This window comes from Daphnia pulicaria, chromosome 3 (assembly GCF_021234035.1).
Source record: "Daphnia pulicaria isolate SC F1-1A chromosome 3, SC_F0-13Bv2, whole genome shotgun sequence".
In the NCBI taxonomy this organism is placed as follows: Eukaryota; Metazoa; Arthropoda; class Branchiopoda; order Diplostraca; family Daphniidae; genus Daphnia; species Daphnia pulicaria.
In genome coordinates, this window is record NC_060915.1 from 10,377,266 (window position 1) to 10,389,701 (window position 12,436).

At 40.4% G+C, this 12,436-nt stretch overlaps 1 protein-coding gene across 2 annotated transcripts; it reads right to left on the minus strand.

Annotated features, from left to right (window-relative positions):
• Window positions 1-283: 283 nt before the first annotated feature.
• On the minus strand, window positions 284-8,155 carry LOC124328324 (zinc metalloproteinase nas-13-like). Of its 2 annotated transcripts, none has more exons than XM_046787054.1 (16): window positions 7,780-8,155; window positions 6,799-6,859; window positions 6,402-6,541; window positions 6,171-6,252; window positions 5,681-5,798; window positions 4,681-4,729; window positions 4,470-4,532; window positions 4,224-4,287; window positions 3,699-3,767; window positions 3,276-3,385; window positions 3,046-3,148; window positions 2,507-2,583; window positions 2,387-2,420; window positions 1,962-2,001; window positions 1,702-1,781; window positions 284-866 (listed from the first exon to the last, which is right to left on the minus strand). In XM_046787054.1, the coding sequence occupies exons 1-16, from the start codon at window positions 7,936-7,938 to the stop codon at window positions 742-744; spliced, it is 1,374 nt and encodes a 457-aa protein (XP_046643010.1). In that variant the 5' UTR covers window positions 7,939-8,155; the 3' UTR covers window positions 284-741. The 2 variants fall into 2 exon arrangements, with proteins under 2 accessions (XP_046643010.1, XP_046643011.1); XM_046787055.1 differs by having other exon boundaries at window positions 284-863; window positions 7,780-8,154.
• Window positions 8,156-12,436: the final 4,281 nt, after the last annotated feature.

A 12,436-nucleotide genomic window follows, 5' to 3' on the forward strand; every position in this document is an offset into this window, starting at 1 on the left:
CTTGGTGGGTCTCTTTCCTATATGAATAAAGAATGAGACTTGCAAAGGCCTCCTAGTCCGAAGCTTGGGATTGAACGTTATACTCCGTAAAAAAAACTGAAAGGGTAGATCGGTCACTAGTTTTGATAACTGACAGTTTAGACAAATGCATTCCAAATTCTGAAGGATTTTTTTATCCGGTTTTATGTTTTATTTTATACGTAACTTTATTTGAATTTTCGTTCCATTATTTAATTCAATTTCAATATGTTAATTCGAGTTCAGTGAAACTTCATGATCTTGATCTATGTGTTCGTGTATGTGTATTATATAATCTATCAAACCCCATCACCGCACATTCCCAATTCATGGAACGAATCTACAGTCGAAAATATCAAAAGTTTCAAATATGTCTCAGCATCAGACCAGCGAATCTTTCTTATAGTATTTGTAGGTCTGTCGTCCAAGTTTGTTGATCTTTAATAGATTTCGGTGTATCATCGTCAGTCTACATATACGTCAAGAACTAGAAGACATGAATATACCATTAAGAATTTCAGGGAATTTTGATATTTTACGTATGAATCGATCACGATCTTTTGAATGCACCAGTAGACCAGATATCATGAGCGGGGGAGTGTGAGACAGATCCAACAAACCGACGAATTCCGTCAAAAAATTTGCCCCGGTACCCTACACCAACCCGATTATGCGCATATAATAATAGCAGTTGTATGTGCCATACAAACAAGGAGGAAAAAGTTAACACAGTCCACAAGATTTCTTGCAGTTCAACTTCATGTAATCGGCATTGGCCTTGCACTGGCCGCGCTCCGACCAAGCTCCGCAGTATCGATTATGGTCGACGCATGCCGCGCTGGAAGCTGCTGGATTGACGTGGAAGTTACAGCCGATAAATAAACAAACAAACGAAACAAAACAAAAAAGAGAGAGTCACATGACGTGTTACCGTTACATTAGTGCGCAAAACGTTGCGTCGTAAACACTTAGTTTTATGGGGGGATAGCTGGCAGCGAAATTGAGCAGTCGTCTAAGCAGATCATTAATCCAGTTCAGATGAAAATTACATAACATGAACTGTCATTTCGCAGGTAGTAGCAGTAAAGGAAATGAAGAAACTTTCAAGTGAGTTTTCTAGTAGAGTTTGCCTTTTTCTAGGGTAACATAGTATGACATTTGCATTCCTTGTTAAACAATAATAAGTACGTCGCCCTTAGTATAAAGGCAAAGTAAAGAAAGGAGGTTGGGTCACAATTTATATAAAATTGTCAATGGCGATTTGACGTGTTGAGCGAGATTCGAAGTTAGAGTACCGAGTTTGAGATTCTTCGAAGCTGATAGGAGTTATATAAGCTATAACTAGTGTAACTCTTAAAGTTTTCTTACTTCCCCTTTACCATTCATATACTTTTTCCTCCGTCCTAGCAGTTGAGAAAAAATCCCCATGGATAGGCTATCGCAGAGAAAGTCCTTGATATAAATGTACGGCTACATTGACGATAGAAAACTTTGGTGTTGATGGAACTCTGGGAGTTTAAAGTTTTCCTTGATTATACAAGTTATAAAAAAAACCCTTATTTCTACAGTGTCTACAGCTCCACTTCACTTTGGTACCCATTATTTAAGTGAATTTTTAAAAGGATTTTTTTTTTAAAGCAGTTCCACTTTAACGACAAATAAAAAATAAAAGACGACCAATACCTGATCCGCAGAATTTGCAGCTTTTACTGCAGTAAAGCTTCATGTAGTCAGCATTCTTGTCACACTCGCCCGTTTTGGCCCTGCATCGAAACAAGTGTAAATATTAAAGCAGAAAGTCGTATATGTGTTCTGCAGCGATTGCACGCGAGAAGTGTAACAGCCAATAACACGAATGAGTTTTCCCATGTCTCGACTGAAGCTAACTCGTTCTTTTCGTGCAACCTTGCCGTCTGGTGGTGGAATGAACTTGGGATGTTTACCATTGATCGCAGTAGACGTTGAAGTTGTCGCAATCCACTCCTGTCAACACAAACAAAACGAACCGTGTTTACTTATCACGTCTGCTTAACATAAAATGTATCGGCCAAACAAACACCGCGACTCTTTGTAACCCGTAACGCGATCCGTATCGCTATATCGTATATGATTGACTCAGACTGCTGGGCTATTCATATTTTGGTACTACAATCGACTACAATGGTATAGGAATCCAAAAGAATCTGCAATTGAAATCTGAATGGGACGTCTCGTCGAGAACCTTTGAATAACAGTGAGACCTCGCCAGATTATATTAGAAACTCTATATCACGACGACAGTCGACAGCACTTCAGCAGCTCAAAGTTGAAGAAGTAGGTCAAAAATGGGGACATATACGTTGTCATATTAAATGGATGGCTAACTTACCGCACAGTTTACACGATTTTCGGCAGCTCACGCTCTGAAAGGGTTGGAAAAGAAAAAGAAAACGGCTTATGTATTAAGGTGCAATAATAATGATGCAATAATAATTATTATGTGACTGACCATCCAGGCTTTGTTCTTGTCACACTCGCCAGTCGCCGACCAGATTTTGCAATGCTTATGGCTGTCTTCACATTTGCCTAAATAAGGGAGGTGATTTTGAAGAATTGTAAGTTAACTAAGGTGAAATATATATTTTTTTAAAGGTAAAATTGTGGGCTTTCTATTTAGTCTGCATCCGACACTTGGATCAGAGGCAGATGGAAACTAACAACTCATTTTCCTTTTGCGATATTTTCTCGCTCTAAACGGAAGGTGCGAAGTGAGAAATCAATTCAAAAGCAGGAATAAAAAAAAATCAACGACTGCCTGTCGAATATTCTCATTATAGCGTCCCATTAACGCCAGCAGATCATCGCTCTTGAGTGAAGGCTACCATTTGGCGGTGAAGTTTCCATAATGAAATATAAGAAAAGAAGCGCTTTCTATGAAAGCTTTCATTTGCAGTCGGCCGTTAATCGACCATCTATTTAAACCGCTTTCACGACATCTTGAGCATATAACGTTTTACTCTTATCGTCGTCAGGATTGTCTACACATACCTGGCAATTCGGTTGACACAAGTGGGGCCATTGTGGTGGATACCGTCGACACTCCGCCGTTTTTGCCGCACTCGTAAAGTTTGTTCAGCTTCATGACGTCAACCTTTGATTAAAGTTATAAAATGAGTCCCGGTGTTCTTTAAGATGCTGGGCAAGATGAAAAAAGGTTTTAACCAATATATATCATATGACCGTATTGGATATTAATAATAATTTGATTAGTTTCATACGTCACTGAATCCTCTTCTCTGTCCCAGCTCGGTGCCTTGCTTCTTGGTAATGATGGTGGGACGTTCGCGGTTCTTGGCGAAGGCGAAAGCGTCGTAGTGCATAACGGAACCTGTTTCGTGCGGAAAACGAGAACAGAAAAGGAACGCTGCGTTGTTTAGCCTTATCGATTGAAATCCTCATAGGGAAAAAGACGACGGAAACTTTTCTGCCTTCTTCCGCCATCGATCATGACAATAAGATGACAGAAAAGAAAGAAGATAATAGAAACTGATTATGTAGGAGAAGATAGAATGGAAATGGAAGGAAAAAAAAAAAAAAAAAAAAAAAAAAAACACTGTTTGGGCAGAAAGGAGATTGAATTGAAACGAATCTTTTTATATCTATATACTCTATGGAGAAGAGAAAAGCTGTTATGTAAAAACCTGTGTCGTACGGTGCACCGAGGTATTGGATCCGGTCCAGGTTATACTTTTGAAAGTTGTACGCCATTCCTGTCATCAGATGAAGTAGAAAGAGGAGTTGACGTTCAGATATAAAAAGATTTAATATGTATACACAGTATAATGATTGTTCCCCCCTTCAGCAAAAAATAATGAACGTTGCTTGGCACAAATCCCCCAAAAGAGGAAGAAGGAGACGTTGTTTCCGTTCAATTCGACAGAACAATTTAAGAGGATGTATAAGAGAATGGAGCATCTATAACCCCAAAAGCTAGTAACCATCTTTTACTAAGGTATTGCTCTGCGCTGAATTGAAGAATGAATGCTGAAAATCAATTTGGTTTCATCCCGGAAAATACCTAACTGTTCTTGTTCTTCTATTTTTAGTGAAAACTATGGCAACGCATATTATTCAATTCCCTCCTGTTGCAGTTCATAGAGTCCTCCGTTCATGCTAAGCCCTAATAGTTCTTAGTCAAGATCGATAAAACAATCGACGTAACATACCGTCGATAATATTGTCCCAATTGATGGTGATGAATTCGTCACGATCCCCTCTGCTCTGCTCGTGCTGCTCATCGTCACGCGAGTCCAAAGGTCACGGAGGAAATAACACAGACATTCATCCAATTGATCGTCACGTTGTATACAATAAAAAAGGAACTGGTCAATATTTCTTCAGATCGCATATCTATAACTCGCCCCTCAGCAGATATTGATCACTGCAGAGAGAGAGAGGCCGTATTTACTTACCCAGAACCCGGCGGCGTGCATCAGTTCGTGAATGACGATGCCCACGTAGACGCAACCGCTCCCCTGTTGATGGTACAACAAAACAGCGAATGATGGCAGCGATTGATGACAAAATGGCGCAAATGGCAACAAAAGGAGATTTCACACGAGCAGAAAACGCGATAAAACTCACGCGTGAGTACTGCCTAATTTAGCTAACTGAAGCACTTACCAAGGAGACGGGCTGAGCGCCACCGGTGCGTCCGACATTGCTGCTGCACCTGTTCATTTTCAACAAACCGAAACGGATCACATATGTAAGTGCGATACATACTTTGCCATTACAATGAAGCGCAAAAACGAACCGCGGCCGCTCACTAAGTGGTGGCGAATAATTTGATTATACACCAGCAGGCGATTAGTTATGGAAAGCGTCTAGCGTATCTATTATTGAGTTACAAGTGAGAGCAAATGGTGGGAAAAGGTCAAAATGACACGCTCGTACTGTATTAGAGATAGGGAGACTGCGGATATACAAGGTATACAACAGGACCATTGCGTATGATCAATATGGCTGTATATACAAATCAACTGGACGAGGGCAGCACCCAAAGAAAATGGATACCCTGGACGAGCACAACCCATCCATATCCGGCAAACACACAATTTGATTATCTCTTCAACTCCAACGAGAAGTCACTTATAGTGAGTGTGCCCTATGAACAAAGTTGTGTCACGGCGCAACGGGTTGGTTAATCTGATTGAATGATGGACCGATCCTTCCTGCTGTATATATACGAGCGCCCTGTACAAATGCGAAGATGATTCAAAATCCCCGACAACATATTTCTCTCCCACGCTCCTAATCGAGTAACAGCCTAAATGTCAAAGAGACGCTATAGCAACACGACTGGAACAGTTATACATTTTTTTACAACATTAGGCTGCTACCGGAAGAAGAGAAAGAAAGAAAAGAAAAGGATTTCCTTCTTATACATTCCTTTTTTGCGGAAGAATGTAAAATGTCATTCCCCCCATAAAATATCATTCAGTTGATCGAGAGTCACGCCTACGGTTCTTTAGTATGGGGAATAATCAGATTAGCATTTAAGTTATAGACCGTATTGAAGTATCGTCACTCAAATTCGACGCTGCACATTACGTCACTCCCCTGTGATCAGCCATACATAATATGGCATGTGTGTATTCAACAGTGTTGATATTATATTTACCCTGATCCGGGCATAATGTGGACGTAGTCACGCTGGTTGGTCCGTGGAACGAATCGGATGCAGGTTTTATTATGGTACTCGAGCATGGCTCTGGCGATCACGCTCCGGTCGTTCATTGCTTGACATTTGAATAATGCAAAGAAGAAGAATATTAGACGGACATAGACGTGCCGCACGTATATTAACAGCGGCCAGACACGCAACTAAAATGAGTCATTCAATCGAAAAGAGCTTCCGTTCGGAAAATAGAAACTCCGGCAGGTTTCTCCATAATCACAGCATCTTGTATTAGCTGGCAATACTGTGTCGAAGCTTCAAAGCGAATGTCAAAATGGCGTGATGAATGCACATTAACCTTTATGGCGTTATTCATGTGTGACCGAAACTATAGCGACAAGTGGCGTGCCATTGATGCCAGCATTTCGTAAATTAAATTCCTTACTTCGAGTATTATACTTTGGGTCTGATAAGAGTCAAGAGATTAACTCACCGAAGGAGGCCGAAATAACGTAGGGAATGATACTAGATGGCCAGCGGAGATTCATGTCAATAATGGCATTTTTGCCCATTGGCTGGAAAAAAAAAAAACAAAAACGGTAAAGGTCAAGTTGAATCAATTCAAATAAGATGTTGATGTAATGGAGTTGCATATGAATATGACAGGTTCAGCAGTAGGTTAAAATATGCTATTTTTGTGCGTATAAGAATACACAATGCTTACTTTAGCCCCGGATTTTCCCAGCTTAAAAGACTTGCCAATGGCCATGTCCGCACTCGAGACGCCAGCAATATCACCTTCGAAAAGCCCAGCAATCTCGATGGGATCGCCCCCCAACTTGTCACGGGGAGGTGGATCCATGGCTGTGGATAGAAACCGACATTAATGTCAACAGAACTGAGCAAGACAAGTGGAAAAATCGACAAAGGTTGTGGGCAAACATTAAGTATGCCCCCCACACTCGATTCCGCTAATCTTTATTCTTTACTACGTACTATGTTATTTGTGTATGTACGTAATAAAGACTGATTCGACTGCGACTTTTGATAGTTGCATAAGCCTTAAGATCGATTTGAAGGGAATAAGGATTTTGGTCACCCAAATTGCGTTAATAACTTACAGACTTTTTTGGCGTTATTGAAGTCGGCTGGAGTCAAAGGTTCGCCGGGTATTTCGTTATCCTGCCAAAAACCAAATATAAGTTACATTTTTTTCCCATTCAACATTTCTTTGCAAAATTCTATGAACTGAAAACTGTTCTACACTTACACATCTCCTGCATTACGTCTGAAGTGTGCAACAAGCCAACAACTGCAATATAACTGTGACCTTTCCCGTGATAAAAAAAGACAACTTCAACTGTAAGTATACGCCTCTCACAGTCTGCATAGGCAGTCTCGGCGGCCATTGTGGCCTGTGCTGCAGTACTCACTACCCCATTGTCATTTGCTTTTCAGTAGAAAGCGCTTTCTGCGTGGGCTACAACCTGCAAGGTATACAATCCCTGTATACATAGGGGACACGGTTTCTATCCTCCAGTGTCTCTATAAAATGTGACGTGACGCTGCACGACGTGCGTAAGCACACAATATCATGTAACCCACCAGCAAGAAATATTCAATCATTTACCAACAAAACCCGTAGACTAAATATATCTTTTAGTTTTTCGCTCTTAAGCTGGCCAGGGAAAAAAGTTTGCTAGACTTTGCAACATTCATGTTACCTGAAACAGAAACTTTGACGCACATCAATTCCAGGTAATACTAACCGGAGACAGCATAATCCAATGAACTGAGTCGGTTCATTGTTTTAACCAGGCCTTTTAAGTTGATAGTCAAACTGAATAACCGTACTGTATTCCTGTGCACGTTCCCTAGCTTTCCTATTTTCTCCGACCTTGATTTGAAATGAATGAGGGCCATGACCACGAACAAAAACCCAAAACGGCAGTTCATTCGAGTTCGTTCTCTTTATTTTTTTTTTCTACTATTGCGCCAATTAAAACGAAACAAGGGAAGACAGAATCGTCTTAGGAATAATCGAATTTCTCGGGAACGAAAAATTTTGACGCAACCGTTTTATTATCAGTAATCATACGTACCGGATCGGCATTACCGAGGGCGATGCCACTGAGATCAACCGCGGCGTCGTCACTCATGGGAGCGTCTGGTTCGCGGAACGTTGTCGGATCAGAGTCGGCGGCGCTTTTCGCCACCAGAACGGACAAGGTGCAGAATAGGATGGCGGTGATCTTCATCATTATGTGTAGAAGGTCACGTAGGCCTACTCAATTAATTACGTCGCTAAATAGCTAATTGAAGCTGAAAGGTGTAACAAAAAGCACCCTGCTGGTAATCAAATGGACGGGTAATAAACTAATAATAAACACGGGGGGGAGGGATCTAAACACTGGCGATCGCTGTTGCCCCAGGACGAGCTACACTCAATCGAAACTTGTGCAAGACTCTTTTCCAAACTCTCATGATGCCCCTTTATATACCGACTCGTATCGACGATGGGTGCTGGGCCCGCTGATCAATGGCAGGTGCCCCTTTTTTCCTGGCGTGGTGACGAAATCATTCTGGGTTTTTCTCTTCTAAACATGAATAAAAAAGGATAGGCCATAGCTCCCGTTAAACATTCCCGGTTGGTCGGGGGTGTTATGCATCACACGGAACCAAGTGTTTATTCAAAATATATAGGAAATGCGAGGGGAGATAAGAACAATAACACAGAAAAGGTAGGTATATTCCTTCCGTCATTTATCTCCAGCATATACAGTATAATAATCACTTATTCATTTCAAAAGAAAAATGATGGGGGTTCCGCATCAGCCGTGTCAATATACTCTGGAAAGAAGTCACAAGTCAGCTCCATTATCAGGCCTACGTATAATAAAATACACTAGACCGATAAGTAGGTATAACAATTAATCGCAAAATGAATGATTCGAATTTTGATAGATTTAACAACACTCCTGCCACTCATCATTTTCTTTCGTGATGATCAAAATTGAAATGTTTGAAGAAAGTGAAACAAAAGTTCAGTGTATGCTGACGCTATTGAACCGCGTGTCGTTGAACTGTGTCGAACCGGCGCCCGTTTACTTCGAATTCCTTTTAACAAATGACGAAATAATACTCGACATTTGATTTATAGAACCCGGATGTGAACGTATACCTACTGCAGCACTTAGCCTATATCTATACTGCGTGCAAGATCAAGTGTGATACATTTTTTCCCCCGGGAGTTTCATCCGATCCGAATGGAATCATTATTGACGACACATGCGAATCCCCGAAGCGCTGATCCTCATCATCATATTGAGAGCTGACGCTGACGAGTGTAACTATGCATAAGTGACAAGTTCCCTTCATTAGAGTTTCCCATTGTCGTCGCTATTATGTTACACATTAAAGCGATTTTTTTCCCCATTTCCACTCGACGGGTGAACTTTTGATGAACCGCCAACGACGCCATTATATACGCGAACATGCGAGATTTTTGAGAACACTCAAAACAGTCGCACGACGTGGGTGATAATTAGGCCTACGCTCCGTACTACTGTTATTCGCGGAACAGGATCAGTAATCAATGGGATATAAAACATTTTCATTTTTCGCAGTAAATATACCGGTAGGTATCGATTTCTTCTTGTTTCATGTTAGACACAAAATAGTCAACTTCCTTTCACGCTCGTCGACGCCGTTCAAGCATATTCGAAATCAGTATTTATTTTATAATGCATGCCGACGCTTGCCGGGATGTGTGTTCAACAGTCGACACCCACGCAGTTCTTGGAAAATGGAAACCCTTTTTTGTCAATACAAAAGGTGACAAAAAGGTTGTTCACTGTTCAACTCCCGTATATTTAAAAATAGGCGCGCTTTTTTTTATTATTTTTTATCGTTGCGCATATAGAGAGGATCATTAAAACTGCATCGGCAGAACGTGTCACCAGACTGCGCAACAACAATAATAATATTTCGGCTAGTATGACAAAGATGAAGCGCAAAAACATCCATCTCTATTATAGATTCACGTTTCAAAAGCGCGTCCCATACTCCCGCCAGGATTCCTGCGCTGACAGCGTTGCTGCTGACGCCGTGAAAATCGATGCCTGTGTACACTATTTTACTCTCACAAAAATGATTACACCCTCGCACTTCAGCTCCTGACATTTTTCTCGGCTTTCATATTGATTTTCTTTTGTTCGACTGAATTGAACGCCACCTGGAACATCACCATTCGGCGGAACATCAGGCGTGGACCTACAGCTCGTTAATTAATGACAGGAGCTCGACTTCTTCAGTAGCGTCGTTTCATCTTCGAGCCTCGATGGCACAACACAGCAGCTGATCGTGAATTGACGGGGGAAAAAAAGGAAAGAAACAAATTCCAATTCTATAACTTCGTTCCGCCAGAATTTTTTTTCAACGATTTGCATAGACAGACATCAGACAATAATGGCAGCGTAGGTAATATTGACTAAAAAATTCTGTAATGTTTTATTGAAGTTCATCATCGTAACGCGTCTATTTGGATTTGTTCCTATTATTGAAAATAGACTATAGACGCCCTGCTCTGTTCGATTTTTTATTGTTCCCTCTAGTTTTTTCATGGGATTGCCGTCATTTTTTTTCTTGTCGTATTCTAATCTTTCTGAGCACGTCAAATTCTTCAACAGGAAAGTTTAAAAAATTTGATCTTTAAAGTTAATCTTGTGAATTGGAATTTAAAAAATTCTATTGGCGATGAGCTGATTTTTTTGGGAAATATTGTCAAGTTCCCTTTAGCTGAGGAATCCGATTTCAAAAACGATAACGGTTCCCGTCGTCAATAATGTAGGCTATTTCGCGCATCACGCTCCAAGTCTTTAAAGGGATGGAGGGAATTTGCATGCTGTCGTGTTGCTTGTAAAATGCCTCCTGATAAGTTGACCAGAGCGTTTCAATTTGTTTCGGTGGGAAACGACGTATGTCTCTCGTAACGGGGAATAAGGCGTGCATAAAATATCGCGACCGTGAAAAAAAGAGAAAACAAAATCGAATATGGAAATGACAGGAATTTGACATATCGTATCAAAGTCTATCAACGTCCATCAATCTTCATACATGCACGCAAAAGGACATTTTTTTACGAAGATTTTGTGTGTACCCTACAATCGAATTGAACCGTGATGTCAATGCGAAAAGACTTATAGGGCCTAGTATACTTACACATTCAACTCCGGGCTGCAGCCTGCAGGTTAACAAATAATAATAAGTTAACTTTTTTTCCTTCCAGCAACCCCAGCGGCACTTAAGTAATCCTGAAGTAAATACAGCCTATGGTTTATACATCAGCGCCCGGCAGGCAGCCTGATGGGCATAAAATGTAAATATACATAGAACCTCGTCGGGGCGTATCAGGCACTCACCGATATAAACTTTACAACACGGTTGTGTATACCTGATGAACTTTCCAGGTCAAAAAGATTGTTTTCTCGCGTTCACGGCGGATACTATTCTTGAAAAACTTTTTTCACTCAGCAACTTTTCACACTGGAATGGAAAGTCACAGGGGTTGAACAGATGTCATGCGAAATTATTCTTCAGCATATTATCAGAATCAGAATCTTTATTTCGCACTTGATTACGTCAGCATCCGGGCCCGTTCAAAACTATCGATCAAACATATTCAGGTCAGTCTCAATAAATTTTTGAGGTTACTGGCTCTATTTTGAGTCTTTCTGCGGAATAGGGCATTCCTTTGAGTTATGGAATAATCAGTGCTTAACTCTGAATGATACATGTCTTCAATTGATGCGATTACTGTTCGGGTAGGCACGGTATCCGTTTGTCCGACCAAATCAAATCACGGTCAACCTCACACACAATCCACTTATAGCAGCTAATAATATCAAATGCATCATTGCGCTACTCTTGCAGGGCGAAGAGAATGATTCGTGAATTCGTGATGCTATATTAATGTTCACTATGAATTGTATACCATTCAAAGCAATCCTGATAAAATTCAGCGATTGCAATTTTTATGATTCACCTTTCAATTTCTCATTCTTTCAATTTTGGGAAAGCAAGAGAATAAGAGTACGCATAGACAGCGGTGTGCTATATATGTCTATATACAGCTATTCTGCCATTTTCCATCAAGCATTTTCTTTATTGGGACACCGTGAAACGTCAAAGATAAACATCTAAATAACATCCATAGGATACACTTATGTGTTTGAGTTGGGGACTCGGATGTAGAATAAAAGAAAATCGATCGTCAAAAATTTTAAAAAATAGTTAGGGTTCGATAGAAATGGACCAATAGCGTTGGGGACGTTGAATAATAAATTGTTGCTACACTCCGCACAGATTTTTTAAATTTTTTTTTTAGTCTTGATTGAAAAGAAGAACAGGTGACTAGTGCATGTTGTATCAGTTTGCATAGAGTAACTTTCAAAGCCTGGAACGACATTAAAGTTTTTTTTTACGCTCCTCATTGAAAATTTATTTCCTTTTCGACGACCGAAACGCCCCAACGTGAGTGAAAATTATTCAGAAGATCGGAACTGACGAATAAGGCGGATAAATGCGTACCATCAACGAGGGAAATGGAATGTTTTATTATACGAAGGCATTATTCGTGAAGAGAAAAGATAACTTTTTTTCAATTATCTATACTCTGTAGGGGAATTTCCGACGCAGTAAATGTTATGTATCGATACAGTCAAGTATAAACTACATCAGTAGAAGATTTTAAAATGCATC